This window comes from Camponotus floridanus, unplaced genomic scaffold (genome assembly GCF_003227725.1).
Source record: "Camponotus floridanus strain SB8 unplaced genomic scaffold, Cflo_v7.5 scaffold51, whole genome shotgun sequence".
NCBI lineage: Eukaryota > Metazoa > Arthropoda > Insecta > Hymenoptera > Formicidae > Camponotus > Camponotus floridanus.
The window spans coordinates 1,364,256-1,386,973 of NW_020229670.1; the positions used below are offsets into that span (position 1 = coordinate 1,364,256).

Genomic DNA, 22,718 nt, shown 5'->3' on the forward strand with positions numbered 1-22,718 from the left:
TGGGGCTTGGGGAGGCCATACAATACTTTAGTAACCCCTCCCCTTTTCACGCAGGTAGGCAAGCAGGTAGAGCCTCCAAGTGTAAAGTAGTCAGCCGCGCTGCACTCCTTCTCTCCACCGGTTGTCGGGATTAAAGGGTTAGCGAGAGGGACTGCATCAACAAAAGGGATGCTAGTAGCTCACATTTGTGTGTCAATTTTATCGAATGACGTCGATATGGGGGAGGAATAGCTTGTCAGTTTTCCTCTTCCCCCCTCCCCTCTTCCTTCTCTTTCTTTCTTTGGGACGAGGAATTTGGTTACTTTTCTATCACTCAGAAATGTTCTGTTTTCATCAAGCATATAAAATAAAATTTAATCGATTCAAGAGTAATTCATTTGCAGTGAATACGAAAATAGAAACATGTGTGTAAACAGTGTCGATAATACTTAATAAAATTGGTAATAATTATTTTTTTCTTATATAAAAAAAAATTTCAAATAATTCTGTAGACGATAATTACTTTTAAACTAAAACATGGATTTTTCATTATTAGTAATAATTATTTTTTTACAATTCACAAATAACACAGGCCTGCGAGGTTTTTTTTTAAGATGCAATAGTGATTTCCGACGTAATTTTGTGAGCTGAATTCGAATCTGGCCATCGAATTTGCGTAGCACGTCACGTTTTCGAGTAATTTATAATTGAATGTCTCAAAAATCGCTATTTTGGCCAATTTCATGAATTTATTGCGAGGAAACCAAATTTTTTGAAATATTTCTGCCAATGGCATCGTATAATACTCACTTTCGCCTTTCAAATGCATAGCTATGTTTCTAAGAAAAAATATGAAATATAATAAAAAATATTTGTTTCTAAAAAAAAAAAAAAAAAAAAAAAAAAATATGTAATTTGCAATTAACAATTCCATATTTTTTCTTAAAAACAACTGTATGTTTTCTTTACACCAATTGATTCCTCTCATTATTTTGTACATAAAAGTATGAAGGTAAGATAATCGAAAAATGAATGGTTTACTAGATATTTTATGGTTTATGTAAAATTAAGAAATTATTTCAAGCCTTATAACTCAAAAAGTACTTAATAAAAAGGTACTTAATTATAGTGTTTTGGAAAGCTCTCGAGATAAGCTACAGGAATATGCAATAAAAAATAGGGGTTCCCATTTAAGATTTCAAACTTGCCTCCCTCTCACCGCCCAGGGGGAGGGGTGGGGGGGCTGATTTTAACGTCATTGTACGTCCCCCTCGAAATGACGAAATTTTGATTCTAACCATTTTTTCGTAGTGTGCTTATTTTTCGAGTTATTTGGCTGCCTAAGTTAAAATGGGTCACCCTGTATAAGTATGATGTTAAAGAATATTTATATAAACATCAATATGGTAGATCCATGATCTTGAAATTTGAAAAGACTGACATATGTCAGGTTCGGTTGACCAATAAAATAGTGTAAAGAAATGTCTAATACAGTTCTTACACATTTTGATACATTTTTCTAAATTTTATGCCTTTTTATTGTGATTCTATTCGCCATATTGGATGCGCCATTTTTAGTTTCAAAAGGTGACAGAAGGTATTTAAAAATGTATATTTTTACTCTAATTTTGATTCGTAGTGAAATAAAGAGGTGGCACGGTTGATTTAGAATGGCTTATTAAATCCCTATGCATGACCAGTCTTATAACTTGTATATCTGAGCGAAAAAAAATTGTGCGGCGGGGTAATCGAAAGTGGATTCGAAAGATGAAAGTGAGTACTATACGATGCCATTGACAGAAATATTTCAAAAAATTTGGGTTATTCACAATAAATTCATGAAATTGGCCAAAATAGCGATTTTTCGGCTATTCAACTACAAATAACTCAAAAACCTGACGTGCTACGCAAATTCGGCGGCCAGATTCGGATTCAGCGCACAAAATTACGCCAAAAATCACTATTGCATCTTAAAAAACATTTTTGACTCCCTTTTTCGCAGGCCTGTTATTTTTTTCTTATATAAAAAAAAATTCAAATAATTCGGTAGACGATAATTACTTTTAAACTAAAACATGGATTTTTCATTATTAGTAATAATTATTTTTTTACATTAAAAAATCACAAATGATTCATTAAATGGCTATTAATGGCAAATAATTCATTAAATGGCAAATTAAATTTCAAGAATATAAAATATTGATTTTTTTTACTTGTCATAACAGAAATGAAATAAAATTTGGAAAATGCGTATACATTTTTTAATCTCATTGTGCTTAATATGTGACATTATTAGAAAATGATTGTTTAAAAAAAAGAATATATAATAATAATAATAATCCATAATTTCATATCAAATATCGCACCATTTACGTCAGTAGATACAGATGCTTGTAGACAGACGATCTTCTAAAAGCGCGTCTTGCGCTCAGTATACACATATTTATCTTCCCGATAAAATTTTTTATTCCGATAATCATACTATGTAAGCGTGTGCAGTGATAATTTCAGAAACCACGAACTGTCAAACGCACCGGCTCGCATATTCGCTGATGACACATCGGGATTTATTATCGCGTAAAAATCCTGAGCAGTAACGAGTAAACCACGATCCCAGATAACGACGCTACCCGGCAATTATTCTGTAATTTCAGCGCGAAGGGACTCGGAATCGCGAAATCGAGGCGCGGGAAGTTGGGACAAGGGCTGAAAGGGGGCGAACGAGCGGCGCCGAGTTGAAAGCTTCGTGGCGGACCGGAACGCACCGATCGCCGGTGCTGTTTGCAATTAAAACAGCAACCAAGAAGCAGCGGCGACGGTGGCTTTCGTGCCGGCTGGAATTCCGTTTTGCAGCGGCACAAGAGGGGTGCATAAATCGCGCGGATGCCGAATATTCGGGTGCCGCTTCTGCTTCTCCACCGCGACGGAGAGTCCGCTGCAACTGCGGGTGCAGTCGTGCCGGAACAAATACACGCGCATACATACATATACTACCCCGGCCCTCCTATTTATACCGCGAAATTCCCGGAAGGCAGATAGCATCAAACCACCGGCATGTACGAGAAAGAGGACCTACCCATAATTTTCCCCCGATTCGTGGGCTGTCGACCACCGGCCACCGGCTGCACGCACATCCGCATTCAATCAAGCCGCGTACACCGCGAACTCTTCGTTCTCCTTCTCTTTCTTTATTTCTTTTCTTCTTTCTTTCTCTCTTTTTCTTTCTCTCGTCTTCACTGCTAGTCCGTATTATTCCTCTTCCCCGCTTCCTCGATTCTCTATTCTTTTTCCTATCTTTTTCTCGATGTCCAAACGAAATGCACACGTCCTACTTTGCATCTTTATTTTTCAACGTTGAAGAGCAGAGATTATGCTTTGAGATGATGGGGAATCAGTCAATTTTACTTATATTGATAAATGATGAATTGTGCAGTGATATTGAAACATGCACTGAGAAAAAATCTTTTGGGTTGCATTAATTAGAATTCTGGTAGATTCAACCAGTATGACCAAGTCGTCTAAAATTTTTTCCATCTAATCTCAAAAGTCTGTTTGATATTCTGAATTCCAACATGATTATCACATAAGTTCAATCAAGATTATTGAATAAATTATTTTAAAGTTCAATTTGTTAGAAATTAAACTCATAAACAGTGATGCAAGAAGAGAATGCAGCTCAAACACACACAATCAGAGAGCTAGTGCCCTCTTTCTGGCACTACTGCTCCTAAGAGAAAAAAAATATACTTTGGATTTAATGTTAACATTAGTTCTTTATATATATTTTATAGCAAATATTGAATATGAGTTAAGTTAAGAGTGGCTCACCGCCTAGCGGCAAGCAAAGAAATTAATGTAACAAGAAATTTTATAGATCCAATCAGAAAATACTAACCCTACTAAATCCTTATAGTAAAATCTATTAAAAGTTCTCATTATAAAAAAATTGAGTCTTATCGAGTTTTATCTTACGATAACTAGAAATTCTTGTTTGATTTAATTAAAATGCCTTCAATCGTATACGAGTACATCTTGTTGGTACAATCAAACGATTTTTCTTAGTGTGATATTATTAGAATCAATCAGATATAATTTTCGAGAACGAATATTTTATTTCTTTATTTGATATAAAAAAGCTACTCACAGACATCTGTGTGTAAGTTCTTTTATAAATTTTTTGTTTAAAAATTTTAGAAACTAAAACCGAGATAAAAGTTATTAAACTTGTATACAATTGGAAACATAATAATTTATGTTTAGAAGATACAGTAGCTATATAGATATTATATGAATATCGAGATTATAATTGATTTTTGATGATTGTTTTTTGTAAAATGCTCACGTGTTTCTGGGTTCTAAGAAATAGATTGGAATTTCATGCAACATCGATTCTTATTTTTTTGCTATAAATTTTAAAAATATAGATGAAACTTAAAATTGGAATATTCTAAAATTTTAAGAAATAATTTTTCTACATATGCAAATTTAATATTTATTTAAACTCTTTCCATCATTTCAATAAAAGAAATAACAATAAATATCAATTTCGAGAAACCTCTTATAGTTACATATATATTACTTAAAAAAAAATCTAATAATTTTCTTTTCCTTAACGTATCATAATAAAATGGTAAAAGTAAATTTGACGATTACTATTAAGATCTTCATTCGAACATTATATCGCGTTATTAAATAGAATAGAAATTGTCTTGTAAAGTTATGAGTTCATCAATCATATGGCTAAGCAGTATCAATATATCAATGCTACTGAATTATTTTGTATTCCTCTATTTCTAACATAGTATTATAAATATATAATTATTTATTCAAAATATTATTTATAAAAAAATCTATTATATTATATATCATAAATCTTGAGATTGCATTATTTTCTATCTTTTTTTTTTTTAATTTTCGGTTACTTTTCACTTTTAAATCAAATTCCTTTGGAAATTTCCTAACTTTATGACTTATATATAATTGTGTGCAAAATAAAATTCAATACCGATGATTTTCCCACAAAGCAGTTGCAGTTGTGAGACGACGCGAAATCGGACGCGGGAATTCTGGGAAGATAATAATATTTGCCGCGATGGCAATCAACCGTCCAGACGGCGGCCAGACAAGACAATGATAGATCAATCTTGTAAGTCTCGCACGCTCGGATGCGCGTCACGTCAACCCGTTCACCCGCTTCGCGACCTCACGATCATATTTGCCGACGTCGGACTGGCTGACTTAGGAAAGATGACTGCGGTACACGACCGTGACCAATTTGCAAACAGCAGCCGTCGTTTTCGACAGTGAGGTAAGCACGTCCTCCTTCAACTAAGTTAGTAACCGACTGATCGGGAGGTCAACCGTAGCAAGAGGCGATAGTGTAAGTACAGGAAGTGACCTATGGATGATGATCATAATGATCATGATGATGATGATGATGATGAAGATGATGATGATGACGATGAAGATGATGATGATGACGATGAAGATGATGATGATGACGATGACGACGATGAGATCTTCTGATAGTCGTCGAGGCGCCATCTCTCTATGATAAAATATCCCGACGAGGTGAAGAAAAGAGCTTCTTGATACGCGATAAAGAAGAACTCTTTTCTCTTACAAATAATTGATTCGTTTTAGAATTACTTTAAAATGTTACGTGAACGTTACTCGAAATTGAACATTACTTTAAAATTCATATGTTACAGAAAATATGAAAACCATTTCATTGTATTTGTATGAAGTAATGTAATTGTATGAAGGCATTTTATTGTTATCTCATTTGATTAATACTTTTGTGCCACTAATTTCTTTTCAAATAAATAAAATTTTTTCTAAGCATGATTTTGTATCTATATTGTGTGTGTTCACGCTGTAAATCTATTTTTTCACTTTTAATACATAGTCTTTTTAAAGTAAGCTAATTGAAGAAAATAAATTATTTAATGCTACATCTTTACTATATTTGACATCTTATAGCAATAGAATGCCAGAGAAAATTTTAATAATATCTCTAAGCGCAATTAAAATGTTTTCGAGAAATCTTTTAAATATGAATATATATAATGTATATTATAAATTATATTAGAATTAATACTTCTTTCATCAATTAATCTTTGATCATTACTATATTTATAAATCGTACGAATACAAAATTAATATAATTTAGAAAAAAATATCCAATTTCAATATATACAATTCATATAAAATTGATAATAATATAATTATATAGCTTTAATTATTATATAATAATTATATAATAACTTTAATTATTATATAATAATTAAAGCTATATAATTATATTATTATTAATATATAATTTATTTATATATAATATAATATATAATATATAATTTAATTATTATATATAATTATATATAATAATATAATTATATATTATTATCAATAATATAATTATATAATAATATAATAATATAATTATTAAGCAAATCCGACACGTTATATTTTAATGAATTAATACTTTAATAACTTTTTGAAAGACTTATAAATAATAATGTCTAATATAATTTAAAAATGCGGTAAAATAAATATATGTAAGTATATTTCTTCTATTATCATGCATTCTAGATATGCAGTCTTACGTTTCGTAATCTAGCTGTAGCATTTCGAGAGGGCGGTAGCGAACAGCGCATTTCTCAAGCTACGCAAAGTTTTGTTCAAAATTGACTATCAAATAAAAAATAACAATTTCTCGAAGACATACTAGATTAACTAATTATTAATTTTGTTTATATTTTTGAAACGATAATTCTTTGATAATAACATAATAAATATTAAATAAAAATAAAAATTATTTTATTCAATATTTATTATACATACATACATATATACATATATACATATATACATACATACATACATACATATATATATATATATATATATATATATATATATATATATAATATACATTTTAAAAAGTTTAGATGATTTAAGGTGAATTTAAGGTGAAGGATTATTGAAGAAATTATTAAAGATATGAAAAACAAGTGATTAAGAAATTTCACAACTCATGCATGTCACTTGCGGTTTTGATTAAAATAATGATGGATTTATCTATTTTTGTGTGAATTATAGAAAGTTGAGTAATAAGTTGAAATTGAATTATAAGTTGAAAGTTGAAATTATAGAAAGTTGAAATCCGCGACGTAAAAGATTTTTATTCACTTTCTCTTATAGATTATATGATATTCTTAATTTTAATAATTTGATTTCACTACTTTAACTTTGATTTCTCTTATTCTCTTTCTTTAGATTTAAAGAGTAGGTACTAGTGAATATATATATATTTGAATATATAAATATCTATTTGCCTGATAAAGAGAAAACAGCATTTTCGATTGGAAATAGTTAGAAATAGATTTTGGCAATTGACACTTATCTCTTTCAGACTTTATAATACGTTTAAAGGATTAATAGAACACATTTTAGAAGAAATGTTATCTAAAATTTGCTTGATTTATTGAGATAATGTAATTGTTTTTAATAAGAATCTTAAAAAAAAGGTGGTAAATAATTTTTAAAAAAGTGTTAATTAAGAAGAGCTGATTTAAGAATAAATTTAAATAAATATAAATTTTTGTTAAAGAAATAAAATACGAGTCACATAATTTTAACGAAAGGGATAACTCTAAATTTTAAAAAAATTCTCACTTTAAAAATTTAGTTGATTTTATGGAAAACTTCTGTATAAAATATTATAAAATTAGAAAAATCTAATTTTCTTTCTATATTAATAATTAATAATAAATAATTTTATAATAATTAATAATAATATAAATAATTATATAAATAATTAATATAAATAATTAATAATAAATAATTTTATATATTTTAAACACACAGAATGTACACATAAATGTTAAAATATTTTATATACAAATATTATAATTATTGTAAATTTTACTGTATTAAATATATTATAAGTTTAAAAAAAAGAATTTGCTATATATTTTTTACATATATGTATTGTGTATGCAATAATATAAAGATAATATTATCGCCTTATATTTTCGACTTTGATATTTTGCAATATTTTTGCCTCAACTCGCTGTGATTTTTTTTATCGGAGGTATTTCTATCGATGATACAGACGAAAACGAGCGATTGCAGGCATGCGAGTCACGTGAATCGCACGATGTGAGGATGAACAGCTGATTTGCGCACGTGACTGAACGCTCGCGCGGTACTCACGTGACTGAGCAAATTAACTTTGTGTACCTGTGTTATCGTGCGCGTAGTAGCCGCGACCTATCTACTCCCCGCATTCCTGCGCACACTTATACGATCACTCTTTCATAAATTGGACAGAGTTTGATAATAATTTTATATAATTTGAGAATAACTTCGCGAAAAATCGATATAAAATGCTTCAAAACTTGCGATCACGCGATCATTTCGTGTACCTCATGAAGACGGTTATCAGACTTTTTGTCTATTAACAAGGAGAGAATCCTTTATAATTTTTATTTTTGCAATATTAATATATTATATTATTGGTAGAAAAGAGAGATATCAAAAATTGTTCGATTTAATCTATTAAATCTGCTAAATCTATACATAAAGTATAATTTGTTTTCTATATATCCATTTTAAGACAACGAATCTATCTATATATTTTCATTATGTTATCCATTATCTCTTAAAATAAAATGAAAGTTTGTCACTCACCGATCGATGCGTAGCAGCAGAGTTGATGTTATTAAAATTAGTTGATCTGTAACATAAAAATATAAACTTTAAATTATAGCAGCGCCCAAAATAATATTTAATATTTAATATTTAATATTTAATATTTAATATTTAATATTTAATATTTAATATTTGATATTTGATATTTGATATTTGATATTTAATATTTAATATTTAATATTTAATATTTAATATTTAATATTTAATATTTAATATTTAATATTTAATATTTAATATTTAATATTTAGTATTTAATATTTAATATTTAATATTTAATATTTAATATTTAATATTTAATATTTAATATTTAATATTTAATATTTAATATTTAGTATTTAATATTTAATATTTTAAAAATTATTATACCAGCCGAATTTTTTCGGTGATGCATACAATAATTAACAGATACATAATAGAATGATTTTATAAATTCTGGAAAAATTATCTTTTTTAAACAAAAACTTTTATAAAATTTATATAATATTTCTTTTTTTAATACTCTTTGCTAAATCATATATGTACACAAATTGAATTAATGCGTGTATACGATTTATATGACGACTAATATACAAATAATAAATATTTACAAATAATAAATATTTAATAATAAATATTTATACGCTTGTTTTACCGATGTATGATGTCTCTCCTAAGCCTCCTCCTCTTCCTCCTTTATCAGAATTGTCAGCACTGTCAAAATTCGTTAATTCACACATACTTGCGAAAAATTCATTCAATTTATTACATGCGATACTTTGCGGTACTCCCTCACTTAATCGAGCGAAAACTTAAACGGCACTCGAATTGCACTTGAATTTACAATAAGAACGAACGCGTGACACTTTACACTCTACAACGGCACTCTCGAATTCCGCGACCGCGAAGCGATCTCTTATTTCACGCAAGAATCGTATTTTAAGTCGACGTAGTAATTTCAAGCAAGAGTTAAACCTAAAGTGGAAAAAAAACGAAAATGAAATTTGATGATAATTTTACCCTACGCTTAACAAGCAATGGATTTAATTTTAATAAATTTAAATCAGACTGTTCTTCGAGCTAAAATTGAAATTTTACAATATACTAAATCATCAATATATACTATTAATTATTCGCGACATATTAAAAACCGATTAGTGTGTGCATTCAACGTATTAAATGCACTCTCTACATGGGAGTTATTTGCGATTCGTGATAATGCTGTAAAAGCAATTATCACGAGTCGTTTGGATATTTAACTTCTTTATAATAAACTTTTCAAGTATTAACCATAAGCCCTTCCACCAATGTCAAGATATATCCGTTGGAAGAGTTATTTTATATAATTTGTAATTTGTTTTATTTTTGAGATATGGTATGTGTATTTGAACATAAGTAAATAAATATATAATTTAAAATATTTAAAATAACTATTCGATTATACAATATCCGAAAATAGAATTAAATTTGCCGATTGTTTACACAATAGATTTTTCGATAGAATAAATTTCACGATAAACAATAATACTTTACATCATAATAAAATGTTAAACACGCAAATTAATTTATTATCGCCGCAAAATATTATAAAGCAATACAGAATAAAATTGTGCAAAATATATACAGGATGCTTTCGCAACATACAGATCGGTAAGTCGGGTTGCCTATCTGACGATCGGTCTTCTTTTACCGACCTCGCATAATTGAAAAATAATAAAATCAGAGGATCGATCATGTAATTTTTTTTCGTGAAAAGTGAAAAAATTCCTTGATTGATACCTTGAATGCAAATCCGTAGGGAATGAGGAAAATGAAATCAGCTTTTAACATTGATATAGTGTAATTGTAATATTTAATAACATAAATAACATTATATTTAATAACATAAATAACTTAAATAACATTAATAACATAAAATGACACAATTGAAATATAATAACATAGATAAAATATAATGAATTTAAACAAAAAGCTATTTTTTAATGTTCACAATATATGCTCAATGTAACAGCCATTCTCTTCTAAACATAAAGCAATCCTCCGCATAAAATTTTTCCTTATTCTCCGAATTATCGGAGGAGTGATTTCCGCAAACGCGTTTCGAATTTTATTTTTAAGATCTTCTTTATATAATGTTATTTATGTTATTAAATATTACAATTACACTATATCAATGTTAAAAGCTGATTTCACTTTCCTTATTCCCTACAGATTTGCATTCAAGGTATCAATCAAGGAATTTTTTCACTTTTCACGAAAAAAAATTACATGATCGATCCTCTGATTTTATTATTTTTCAATTATGCGAGGTCGATAAAAGAAGACCAATCGTCAAATAGGCAACCCGACTTACCGATCTGTATGTTGCGGAAGCACCCTGTATATTCTGTTTCTTATAGCGATTTCGGCTGGTCTGCACCGACTGCACATTTCGGGTGTTGTATGTTCGGCTGGTCGAATGGTGCAGTCCCTCACTGGAGATGCGTATTCGTCTGGGCTCCGTATACCGCACAGGTGCATGTTGGGTGTACACAAAGTGGCTCTCACAAATTTGTTGGAGCCAGTTGGTGTAATCGGCCAGTTGGTGTGTACGCACTGCACACACTTGCACCAACTCTACACAGGTGGCACACCAGTGCAGACCAGCCGAAATCGCTATTAAATTTCAAATTATTCTATTACTTAGTGCATTTAATTTAATTTAATTTAATTTCTTTAATTTGATTTTACAATTTATGTTTTACATGATCTCAATTTGAATGACAATTCAAATTAGCAGAAAATTTAAAGCATGGTACATATGTTTGAATATCTTTAAGTATGATTAAGAGATAATTGTTATTAAATATAAAAATAAGGACCGTAACAAAATGATTTTATAAGATTTTATAATTTTACAAAATTTTTTTATAAAGTAATTTTATATAAATATAATTTATAATTATATTTATTTTATAATTTTTACTTTTTGTTGCTTCGATAAAGATATATCACAATATATAATAGTTTTGTATCATTGATAAAAGTTAGTCATTTTAATTATAATAATCAAATTATTTTTCGATATATATTGTGATTGTGTTTAAAAATGAAATTTGACAATATATGTATTCGCACATTAATATTTTACTATTCAAATAACATTGTATGAATGATAAGGTTGCGGCACGTAAACAATAGCGCGTATACGTCGTCAAGGCCGAATACTGTGTTGTTATGAATTATTCTTATTATCGAAAAATGTTATATGAATGTACATATGTATATGTGTGTGTGTGTGTGTGTGTGTGTGTGTGTGTGTGTGTGTGTGTGTGTGTGTGTGTGTGTGTGTGTGTGAAATATTGTTTTTTAAAATTATGGATTAATTTTTTATTAAATTATTAATAAAAATTAATCCATAATGTAATTAATCCGTAATGTAATTAATTAATGTTTCTTTCTCTCTTTTTCTCTCATTCTCTTCTTTTTTCTCTCTTTCGCTTAATATTTATTTAAAATATTTGATTTCGATTAAAAGAGAGAAGAATTGTTTAAATAAATTAATAGTTTACGGGAATTTTTTCATATTTTAAAAGAATTAAATGTATTATTTTAAATTAAGAATCTTTTTTATTTAATTGTAATAAATCAATATATTGAAATTATTCAATTATTTGCAAAAGCATGATAGTTTATTATCTTTTCGTGTTTTCTTGAATTTTTGCAAATTTTTCATATATTCAACATACAAAAACGACTGGCGAATTTTGCGAAATGTAATCGGTTATGTACATATCGTTTAAAATAATTTTTTAAATTTTATTTAATAAAATAATAAGTAAATATTTAATGAAATAATTATATTTCCAAAAATATAATATTATGTTTCTTAATACAATGTTTCTTAATTAAATATACCATGGATAAACGTTTTTCCTGTAATTCTTATTTAAGTTTAAGTAAACAAACAAAATACACACAGGAATAAATATGTGTGTGTGTGTGTGTGTGTGTGTGTGTGGTGTGTGTGTGTGTGTGTGTGTGTGTGTGAGAGTGATAATTAAATAATATATCAATAAAATAACTCACCTTTTAAGAATGCTCCATCAGCTCCCGAAATTTCCAAAAATTTTTTCCTCCTCTTAGATTTTTAGAATTATTGTACTTATAGAGTTTGTTGTATTCCTCGTGAAAATATGAAAAACTTCATTATGCGATGATAATAAACGTGCGACACTTTGTACGGCACTTACGCAAACACGTTCGTGATTGTGAACCAATATTCCGTTTCACGTGAGAATTGTATTTTGAATCAACAAGTCAAAACCAAGAAAAACTTTGACACTTATTACTCGCGAAAATACATTAAGATTATTTCGATAGTCTTACATGTCACTAATTATAATAAATGTAAGAAATAGTCGCATTTCTCGTAAAATAATTCGACGATACACGAAGCAACAACCTTTCTGTTCTAGTTTCGGTGTATGAATGACGAGTTTGAGTGAAAATATATCAACAATACGCTGTACGTCGTGAAGACGACCTTTATATGACAACAAATTTGTTGTTACCTGAAATATTGGATATTTCGTCTGATAAAAATTCACAAATAAATATTCCGTATTTTATATCTTAAATTAAATTTGATACATGAAATATCGCAAATAAAATCTACAAAGTTTAATTTAAGAATAAAATTTATATTATTTTTCAACAATCTCTTCTTTTTTCTTTTTTTCTTTTCAACAAATCAATATAAAGAAATTTAAATATTGTAAAAAAATATGATATCTTACTATTTTTCTTTTTTCCTTTTTATTAAAAATACGCAAATATTTTTTAAATTATAAAAATTTAAAAAAATATAATAATTAATTATACACAATTTTCATCTTATATAATTTTTAATTTTCATCATAGATATAAGTAATAGATTTATTTTTTTAATTTAATTTTTAAATTTATATAGATTTAGATTTATTAGATTTTAAAGAAGAAAAAAATTTAATGTCATATTAATTCTTTTGATATTAAGCTAATTTTTTCATTAAAATTAATTATTTAATCATTTATTTGTATAAAGTTTAAAATTTTAATTAATAATAATTTTATTAAAAATAAGCTTATCAATACATGGCATAAAAAATAAATTTAGAGAACAGTTCTTTTAATGTAAATAATTTAACATAAAATAGTAATGCTTCGTGTTCTCCTATATTATACTTCTTTATTATTATGCTTTATAATTTGTATATAAATTATTAATATTAATATACATTTCTAATATTTAATATTATTTTAATATTATGTGTATATAATTAACATATACTTAACATGATTGGGCATTAAAAAAAAATTATGTATCTTTAGAAAATTCTTTTACTACCGTATATTTTAAGAAGATTATTTGGCATTGATAAACTTTATATTTTTGATTCATAATTAATAAAATAAATCTTAATTTTGTTATCGAAAATATTTTTTATATTATATATAGAATTTTTCTGTGTCTATATGTGCATATACATTTGCATATACATTTAATAAAAATTATTAAAATATAAAAAAATGTATTAGGATATTTTGTGTAAAAGGATTGTTTTATTATCTGAAATTGTTTTAAAACAAGAAAAGTTGAATCTGTTAAAGATTATCTTTTTTTTTTCGTTTTCTCTTTATATAATGGATATCATCTATAGTAATGGATATCATCTATAGTATACGAGGGTGGGATGATAAGTTTCCGGCCTGATAAAGAAAAAAACAGTTTTTTGGATTCTTTTAAATTTTATTTTTCAACATAATCTCCACAAAGCTAATACATTTTTCATCACGGTGTTCTAATGCAGTGATGCCAACTTTATAGTACGATTCGTCGAGCACCTCAAAATACCCATTTACAGATAACGATGGCTAAAATCAACGAATTAAAGTTCGAATTGCTTCCCCAACCGTCTTATTCGCCAGATTTAGCACCCAGCGACTCATCTATTCCCTAACCTTAAAACATGGTTCGGTGGAAAAAAACTTAAGAGCAACGAGGAAGTCAACGCTGTAAATGGGTATTTTGAGGAGCTCGACGAATCGTACTATAAAGTTGGTATATCCCTGCATTAGAGCACCGTTTTGAAAAATGTATTAGTCTTTGTGGAGATTATGTTGAAAATAAAATTTAAAAAAATCCAAAAAACTGTTTTTTTTTACCACCTCACCCTCGTCTCTATACGTATATAAAAATATAATAATAATGTATATCAATGTTTATATATATGCTAAAATAGAAAATATAAGCTCAGTTAATGAAATATACAATTAAATCTATATGTGAGACATGTTCTACAATTTATTGTTGTGAACCAAAGATAATTTTATTCACAGTATCGGAAAATAAACATAGTTATGTGATTCCATGTGCTTTTAAAATGGATGTAGTACAATACTGAAAGCTTGGGAAATGTCCATGAAATCGTAAATTCACCTACTTTTGTACGATCTATAGAATCCTAGAATTAATCATTTTAGAATTAATTATATATTCTGACAATATCAATACTTTGATATGTTCAAAGATTTTATTAATTAAAAACCTACTCAAAGATATCGAATTTCCACATCCGATCAAATCATTATTATTTACTTATGTGATGTGAATATTTACTCAGTCTTAAATCAATTTATCCTAGAAATTAATTAAGATTTTAAAAATATTCTCGCGCATGTAAGTGTGATGTAATATTATTCTACTTGTTAACTTAACTTGACTTTAATTTCAATTTTAATTTTTAATTATTATATAACAATAATTTTCTTCTGTTATTGGCATTGTTATCTGTAAATTTTTTAAATAATATTTCTTAAGTTTGCTTAAGTTATAGTTTTAATTATAGTTTTAAACATACATAATATCCTAAAAGCAGAAAAATGCAAACATATAAAATCTAATCATTTAATTTTATATATTTTTATTATTAACATAAAACTATACATTTCCACTTCATATTGCATTATTAATTAAAGATATATGTTTGTCTTCTATATTAAATAATTTTAATCATAATTTTTTTTAATTTAATTTAATTTAGTTTAGTTAATAAAATATAATATTATTGTATTGTTTAGAATATTCTTATACTATTGTATTTATTATATATCTTTAGTTTATTTTATTTTATGTTATTTTGGCTAAATTACGCATTTTTATCGCATTTTAATGATTTCACAAGTATTCCAATTTGATTTTAATTTTATTTACAATTTATAACTCAAATTGTAAGTATCTTATAATAGTTATCTTAACATTTTGATGACTTCTCCATTTAAATAGCGCGCTCCTTATTAAACTGGACAGATGTAAGGATGTAGTGTGTTCTTAAATGGACTGATATGTAGTTCCTATAGGCACCTCTTTCATCTATACTTCATATATTTAAAAAATGTCTATCATATGAAAGATATCGGAATAGTCGCTCTAAGCTTCTCTCTATTAATAATATTACGTAAAAAGAAACATTGGCAATTGATTAATCAAATTTGGAGACATCGAAACAATATTCTCGATTTTTAATCGAGAAAAATATCGAATCTCGACTAATCGAGAAGAATCGAGATACCTATTCCTAGGAAGCATGATCAGCAATCTTTGTAGAAGCAACTGTAAACAGCTGTAAGTGACAGGTTAAACGATACCAAATAATATACATACGGTATAGATGTATAATACATAAATATACATGTATAATATGTACAAATGACTTGAAGAAAGTAGCTGTCATATAAAAACGTAAGTAGGAATTAAAAATTGATTTTATATTATCACATATTATTGCAACATTAAATCAGTTATTATCAAGAAAATTCGAGAAAATTATAAATCATTATTTTTATAATGATTTGAGTTATTACATTCACATGATTTTATACCCTTTAATACATAAAACAAATATCGAACTGACTATTGTAAAAATATTGATCCGCTTCTAATAGCGATTGACATGATTTGAGATATTAAGTCATAGATGTTAAAAAAATTATATCAAGCTAAAGATAAGTATCTTTCAATTAAAGTTAATTATTTAATTCTGTACCACAAATAATAAATATTTAAATATTTAAAAAATCTAATCTAATCCTATACCAAATAATAAATATTAAAATAATGATACATATAAAATTAAGAAAAACAATAAAAATAGGTTTTTTTATAATTTCCTAATAAGTTGATCATACTGATTCGTGATATTTTTGTAATAATTAATTTAATTATAAAAATATTCATAAATAATTTTCATTATTTTATGAAAATATCTTAAGTAAATAAATATATTGGAGTAAATCATTATTTATTTCAAAAATATTAGTATTGTTAAGAGCACATTAAGTAATGACTTAATTGCAATATAAATGTTTTTAAATATCTTTTTGTGTACTTTTAATAGAATAAGAATATCTTTTTATTAAAAAAAGATATATTTATTATACTTGGAATTACATTAATTTCAGGTCATAAATTTTTGGAATACCATTTATAAAATACCATTTGTAAATTATCTTGACATTATGTGGAGCGAAGACTTGAATATTAAAATTATATCTACATTGTCTACCATCATTTTCTGTGTATTCACGATTAATTTCTTCCGATATCTAATAAGTAATTCTCACATTCAAATTAGAGATGTTACAAAGGAACATAATTGGAGGCCAATTAAGGGAACAATCAAGGTATTTTCAAGAATTTTTATGAGAGTATTTTGATAGATTGTTTCTTATAGCAATAAAAAATAAAAGATCCGTGTCCAACATTATCTATTACTCCAATATGGTTCGAAATAATTTCAATTCATGATCATTTTTAAATATAATGTATTTTTTCTAAGTCAGTTCTAAATTGAAACATGAAAATAATAGTTTTCTGCATGATCTCTTGTGTGTCATGTGAATTGAAATATTTATTTAATTTAAAATATATTTTATAGCATATAAAAATCTTTTTGTCATGAGAAAAATATGTATTTAACATAAAGTCACAGTAATAATAGGTATATTAAAAGAAATATATAAAATTATTTTTTATATACATGCATCTTGATATACAGGCATATTACTGTAGTATATGCGAAGTTCTATTATTGAATCTTGATGGCCTTTTTTGCGATTCTTGCGGTGTGTGTGCGGATCGAGGCTGCATAAAGCTTGCCGATAAAGAGCTAAAATGCAAAGCGATAACTTTTAATAATGATCAACCGATGAAGCATCATTGGGTCAAAGGTGTATTATTGTTTACTAACATGATGAATACACATATCCTTCTAAAAATATTTCACTCTGTCTAGAAATTTCGCTCCTAAAAATATTTTATTTTGTCTAAAGGTAATTTACCACTTATTGCCACGTGCTATATCTGTGAAGAAGAATGTGATATAGAGCCCGGCCTCACGGACTGGTGGTGTTGTTGGTGTCAGAGATGTGTTCACGAAGCATGTAAATCTGCTCTCTCTGAAGTAATAATTAAGAATATTTTTTTATTTTATCGATATATCTTTTTTATTTCTTTAGCGTCGTATGTTACAAACGTCATTTACAATATACAGGGTGTCCCAAAAGTCCAGGACCGGTCGAATATTTCATAAACTATGCACTTTAGAAAGAAATGTTTCAAGCAAAAGTTGTATGGCTTGAAGGGGGCCATCAGATAGTAGCAATGATTTGACATGGGAGAGTCATTTGAAAGTCACGTGAAGATCACCGTCAATTTCTTAAATGGAACCTCCTATTTTTTATTAAATATTCTGATAGCTCATGTCCAGAGCTTTCCAGAACACTATAATTAAGTTAATTTTCATTAAGTACTTTCCGAATTATGAGGTTTGAAATCATTTCTTAATTTTATATAAACTGTAAAATATCTTGTAAAATATTCATTTTTCGATTATCTTACCTTAATACTTTTATGTACAAAATAATGAGAGGAATTAATTGGTGTAAAGAAAACATATAGTTGTTTAAAAAAAAAATATGTAATTGTTAATTGCAAATTACATATTTTTTCTTAAAAATAACTATGTTTTTTCTTTACACCAATTAATTCCTCTCATTATTTTGTACATAAAAGTACTAAGGTAAGATAATCGAAAAATGAATATTTTACAAAATATTTTACGGTTTATATAAAATTAAGAAATGATTTCAAGCTTCATAATTCGGAAAGTACTTAATGAAAACTAACTTAATTATAGTGTTTTGGAAAGCTCTCGACGTGAGCTACCAGAATATTTAATAAAAAATAGGGAGTTCCATTTAAGAAATTGACGGTGATCTTCACGTGACTTTCAAATGACTCTCCCATGTCAAATCATTGCCACTATCTGATGGACCCCTTTAAGCCATAAAACTTTTGTCTGAAACATTTCTTTCTAAAACGCATAGTTTATGAAATATTCGACTGGTCCGGACTTTTGGAACATCCTGTATATAAAATGTTGGGGCAATCTCTTCTCAAAAAAAGTTCTTGTAGCTTATTTCGAGAGCTTTTCAAAACACTATAAAGTATTTTTTCATCGAGTACTTTTCGAGTTATGAGGCTTGAAAATAATTTCTTAATTTTTACATAAACCATAAAATATATCTAGTAAAATATTCATTTTTCGCTTATCTTACCTTAATACTTTTATGTACAAAATAATGAGAGAAATCAATTGGTGTAAAAAAACACATAGTTGTTTCGAAAAAAAATGTAATTATTAATTGCAAATATAATGATAACATTAATGAAAAAATACTTTATTATAATGTTTTGAAAAGCTCTCGAGATAAGCTACAAGAGCTTTTTTGAGAAGAGATTGGCCTGACACCCAGTATGTATAAAATTCATCTTTTTTAAAAACAATTAAACGAATTTTTTATCAGGAAGTTTCTTGGTCTCTTAATAAAGTTATCTTAATAATAAAAATAGTAATCTTGAATAGTATTTTGCTGCGCCATCGATAAAACATTTTGTTTCATCGCGAAGAAAACAGATTGGAAGAGCATACTTGTTTTACAGATATGTGATTTCGGAAAGTTCAAATTAATGATTATTCCGCCAGGAAGTTTAGAAGTGATAAATCGACGTAGCACAATGAGACGCAGGTTACATCTTCGTTCTATTATACGACCGAATTGGCTTGATTGGAATCCCATCATTGTTGTTGGTAAATAAAAAGGAAAGAATAAAAATAAAAATTGCTTGGAATGTACGCATTATCAAGATTCTTTTTGTGCAGGAAATAGAAAAGCTGGGAATAATGATGGTGATCAAATTTTATCTCTGTTTAGAAGACTATTAAACCCCGCGCAGATCACGGATTTAGCTGAGCGTGATCCAGTCGCTGCTCTAGAATGGTGTCGTTTATTAGGAAAAACTCCATCTATCATACTTGTAGCTGGCGGAGATGGGACTATCGCTTGGCTATTGAATACTATTAATAAACTTCAGTTGCAGGTACACATAAATTCGTTTTTTTTAATATATATCACATACTTCCACTTGCACATATGAATACAAACAAATGTTTTTATATGACACAGTCTATTCCATCTGTAGCAATAATTCCCCTGGGAACAGGCAACGATTTATCTAGAGTATTAGGATGGGGAAAGGAACACGATTCGCACTTGGATCCCATAGAGATCCTGAGGCAGGTACAAACAGCAGAAAAAGTGATGCTTGATAGGTACATACATAATAAAAAGTGAGATATATGCGCTTCTTTCCTATTTAATTGGATGTACATGAAGCTTATATGATTTAGGTGGTCCGTGATAATAAAGCCATATGGTGGACTAGGATTCAGAGGATCATATCAAACCTTATTTATGTACAATTACATAAGCGTGGGTGTCGACGCACAAGTTACTTTGAATTTTCATCGGACAAGAGAGAGTAGATTTTATCTCTTCAGTCATAGGATATTTAACAAAGTAATTTTTTATCAAATAAATGGCTTTCTCACTTATACAGAGTGTCTCAAAAGTCCCGGACCGGTCGAATATTTCATAAACTATGCTTTAGAAAGAAATGTTTCAGACAAAAGTTGTATGGCTTGAAGGGGGCTATCAGATGGCAATGATTTGACATGGGAGAGTCATTTGCAAGTCACGTGAAGATCACCGTCAATTTTTTAAACAAAACTCCCTATTTTTTATTAAATATTCTGGTAGCTCACGTCGAGAGCTTTCCAAAACACTATAATTAAGTTAGTTTTCATTAAGTACTTTCCGAATTATGAGGCTTGAAATCATTTTTTAATTTTACATAAACCGTAAAATATCTTGTAAAATATTCATTTTTCGATTATCTTACCTCAATACTTTTATGTACAAAATAACGAGAGGATTCAATTGGTGTAAAGAAAAAACATAGTTGTTTTTAAGAAAAAAATATGTAATTTGCAATTACATACTTTTTTTTAAAACAACTATGTATTTTCTTTACACCAATTGATTCCTCTGATTATTTTGTACATAAAAGTATTAAGGTAAGATAATTGAAAAATGAATATTTTACTAGATATTTTATGGTTTATGCAAAATTAAGAAATGATTTCAAGCCTTATAACTCGAAAAGCACTCAATGAAGAAATATTTTATTATAGTGTTTTAGAAAGCTCTCGAGATAAGTTATATGAATATGTAATAAAAAATAGGGGGTTCCATTTAAGAAATTGACCTAAAGGTCACCTTCAAATGATTCTTCAAGGTCAAATCATTGCCACTATCTGATGGCCCCCTTTAAGCCAACTTTTGTCTGAGACATTTCTTTCTAAAGTGCATAGTTTATGAAATATTCGACCGGTCCAGGACTTTTGGGACACCCTGTATATGCAGGTTGAATAAAGCAATTTGTATCTATTGCAGATGTTGTATTTATGTTTCGGCACACAACAAGTCGTGGGAAGAGAATGCAAAGATCTCGATAAAAATTTGGAGGTCTATTTGGACGGTAAGAGGGCAGAATTGCCCTCTATTGAAAGCATAGTGATACTTAACATTCCATCTTGGGCGGCTGGTGTCGATCTATGGAAAATGGGAGAAGAAGGTTAATATATAATCGATAGACATAAATATGTTAATATTACTATTATATATGTTGTTTCACAGACAACAAAGATTTAGGAGTACAAAGTATTAATGATGGCAAACTGGAAGTAGTGGCTCTTTATTCTTCATTCCAAATGGCTCAGCTGCAAATAGGACTCTCGACACCGTATAGAATTGGTCAAGCTAGAACGGTGAAGGTATTTTTAAAGTTTTAGCAATTTTAAAAAATCTTCTTGCATCTGCACAATTCTACACATAATGAATATTGTTGTCACAGATAAAATTATTGCGATCATGCGCTATGCAAGTGGATGGTGAGCCTTGGTACCAACTTCCTTGCGAGTTCAACATAACATACTGTAATCAAGCAGCTATGTTGATGAACAATAATTTTTGAGTACGCGTGATTATATCAATGTGCACAAAACCATTATATATTTACTTATATATTATTGTTCGATTATATATATATATATATATATATATATATATATATATATATATATATAGCTAAAACTGGTTATAATTTAGTTATTTTACGACGATTATGATAATTATAATATGATAATATTGTGAAATATTTTATGAAGATAACAAATCTAGTCAATGTTATGATGCAAGAAAATGTACTTAAATATAAATGTTATATATCTTTTATGGACAATTATAAATAATTATGATTATAAATATTTCATAATTCTATTTATTGATGCTGCATTTATAATAAAAGTATACAAATAATAAAATAATAAGAGAATAAAAATATTTTGGTTTATTTGGGTTTATTTTTAAAAAATTTTTTTCTAACAATTTTGAATCTTTTTTTAACGTTTAATTTATCTTTCTTCTATCCTCTCGTTTTATGTTCTTCATACTTATATCAAATCGATGATGTTTCGTTTTCATCAATAATGCGAAATTGGCAACTAATTTTGATTTAGGGAAATTTATGTGTGAAACTTTAATCAAAAATGTTTATCCATATTTTA

The 22,718-nt window shown here is 27.7% G+C and overlaps 1 protein-coding gene and 1 long non-coding RNA gene across 2 annotated transcripts in view; one reads left to right on the forward strand and one right to left on the reverse strand.

The window, feature by feature from the left end:
* LOC105252328 overlaps window positions 1-13,044 on the reverse strand; it is a 40,797-nt gene extending 27,753 nt beyond the window's left edge. The window contains exons 1-2 of the long non-coding RNA XR_889285.2: window positions 12,739-13,044; window positions 8,674-8,719 (exon numbers count right to left, since the gene is read on the reverse strand). This is a non-coding gene — a long non-coding RNA (uncharacterized LOC105252328). The remainder of the gene's footprint in view (window positions 1-8,673; window positions 8,720-12,738) is intronic.
* A 3,238-nt stretch (window positions 13,045-16,282) lies between these two features.
* On the forward strand, window positions 16,283-22,180 carry LOC105252326 (diacylglycerol kinase epsilon). The gene is made up of 11 exons (XM_011259656.3): window positions 16,283-16,432; window positions 17,152-17,373; window positions 17,748-17,919; window positions 18,022-18,152; window positions 19,694-19,841; window positions 19,914-20,131; window positions 20,218-20,363; window positions 20,442-20,610; window positions 21,547-21,727; window positions 21,790-21,926; window positions 22,007-22,180. Exons 2-11 carry the CDS (start codon window positions 17,209-17,211, stop codon window positions 22,124-22,126), a joined length of 1,587 nt encoding a protein of 528 aa, XP_011257958.1. The 5' UTR covers window positions 16,283-16,432; window positions 17,152-17,208; the 3' UTR covers window positions 22,127-22,180.
* The last annotated feature ends 538 nt before the right edge of the window (window positions 22,181-22,718 follow it).

Coding starts and splice junctions, on each gene's coding strand:
- LOC105252326 (XM_011259656.3), top strand. CDS start 17,209: ATGTGGAGCGAAGACTTGAATATTAAAATTATATCTACATTGTCTACC. Junction 20,364..20,441: donor GAAAAAGTGATGCTTGATAG/GTACATACATAA, acceptor TATATGATTTAG/GTGGTCCGTGATAATAAAGC. Junction 21,728..21,789: donor ATGGAAAATGGGAGAAGAAG/GTTAATATATAA, acceptor GTTGTTTCACAG/ACAACAAAGATTTAGGAGTA.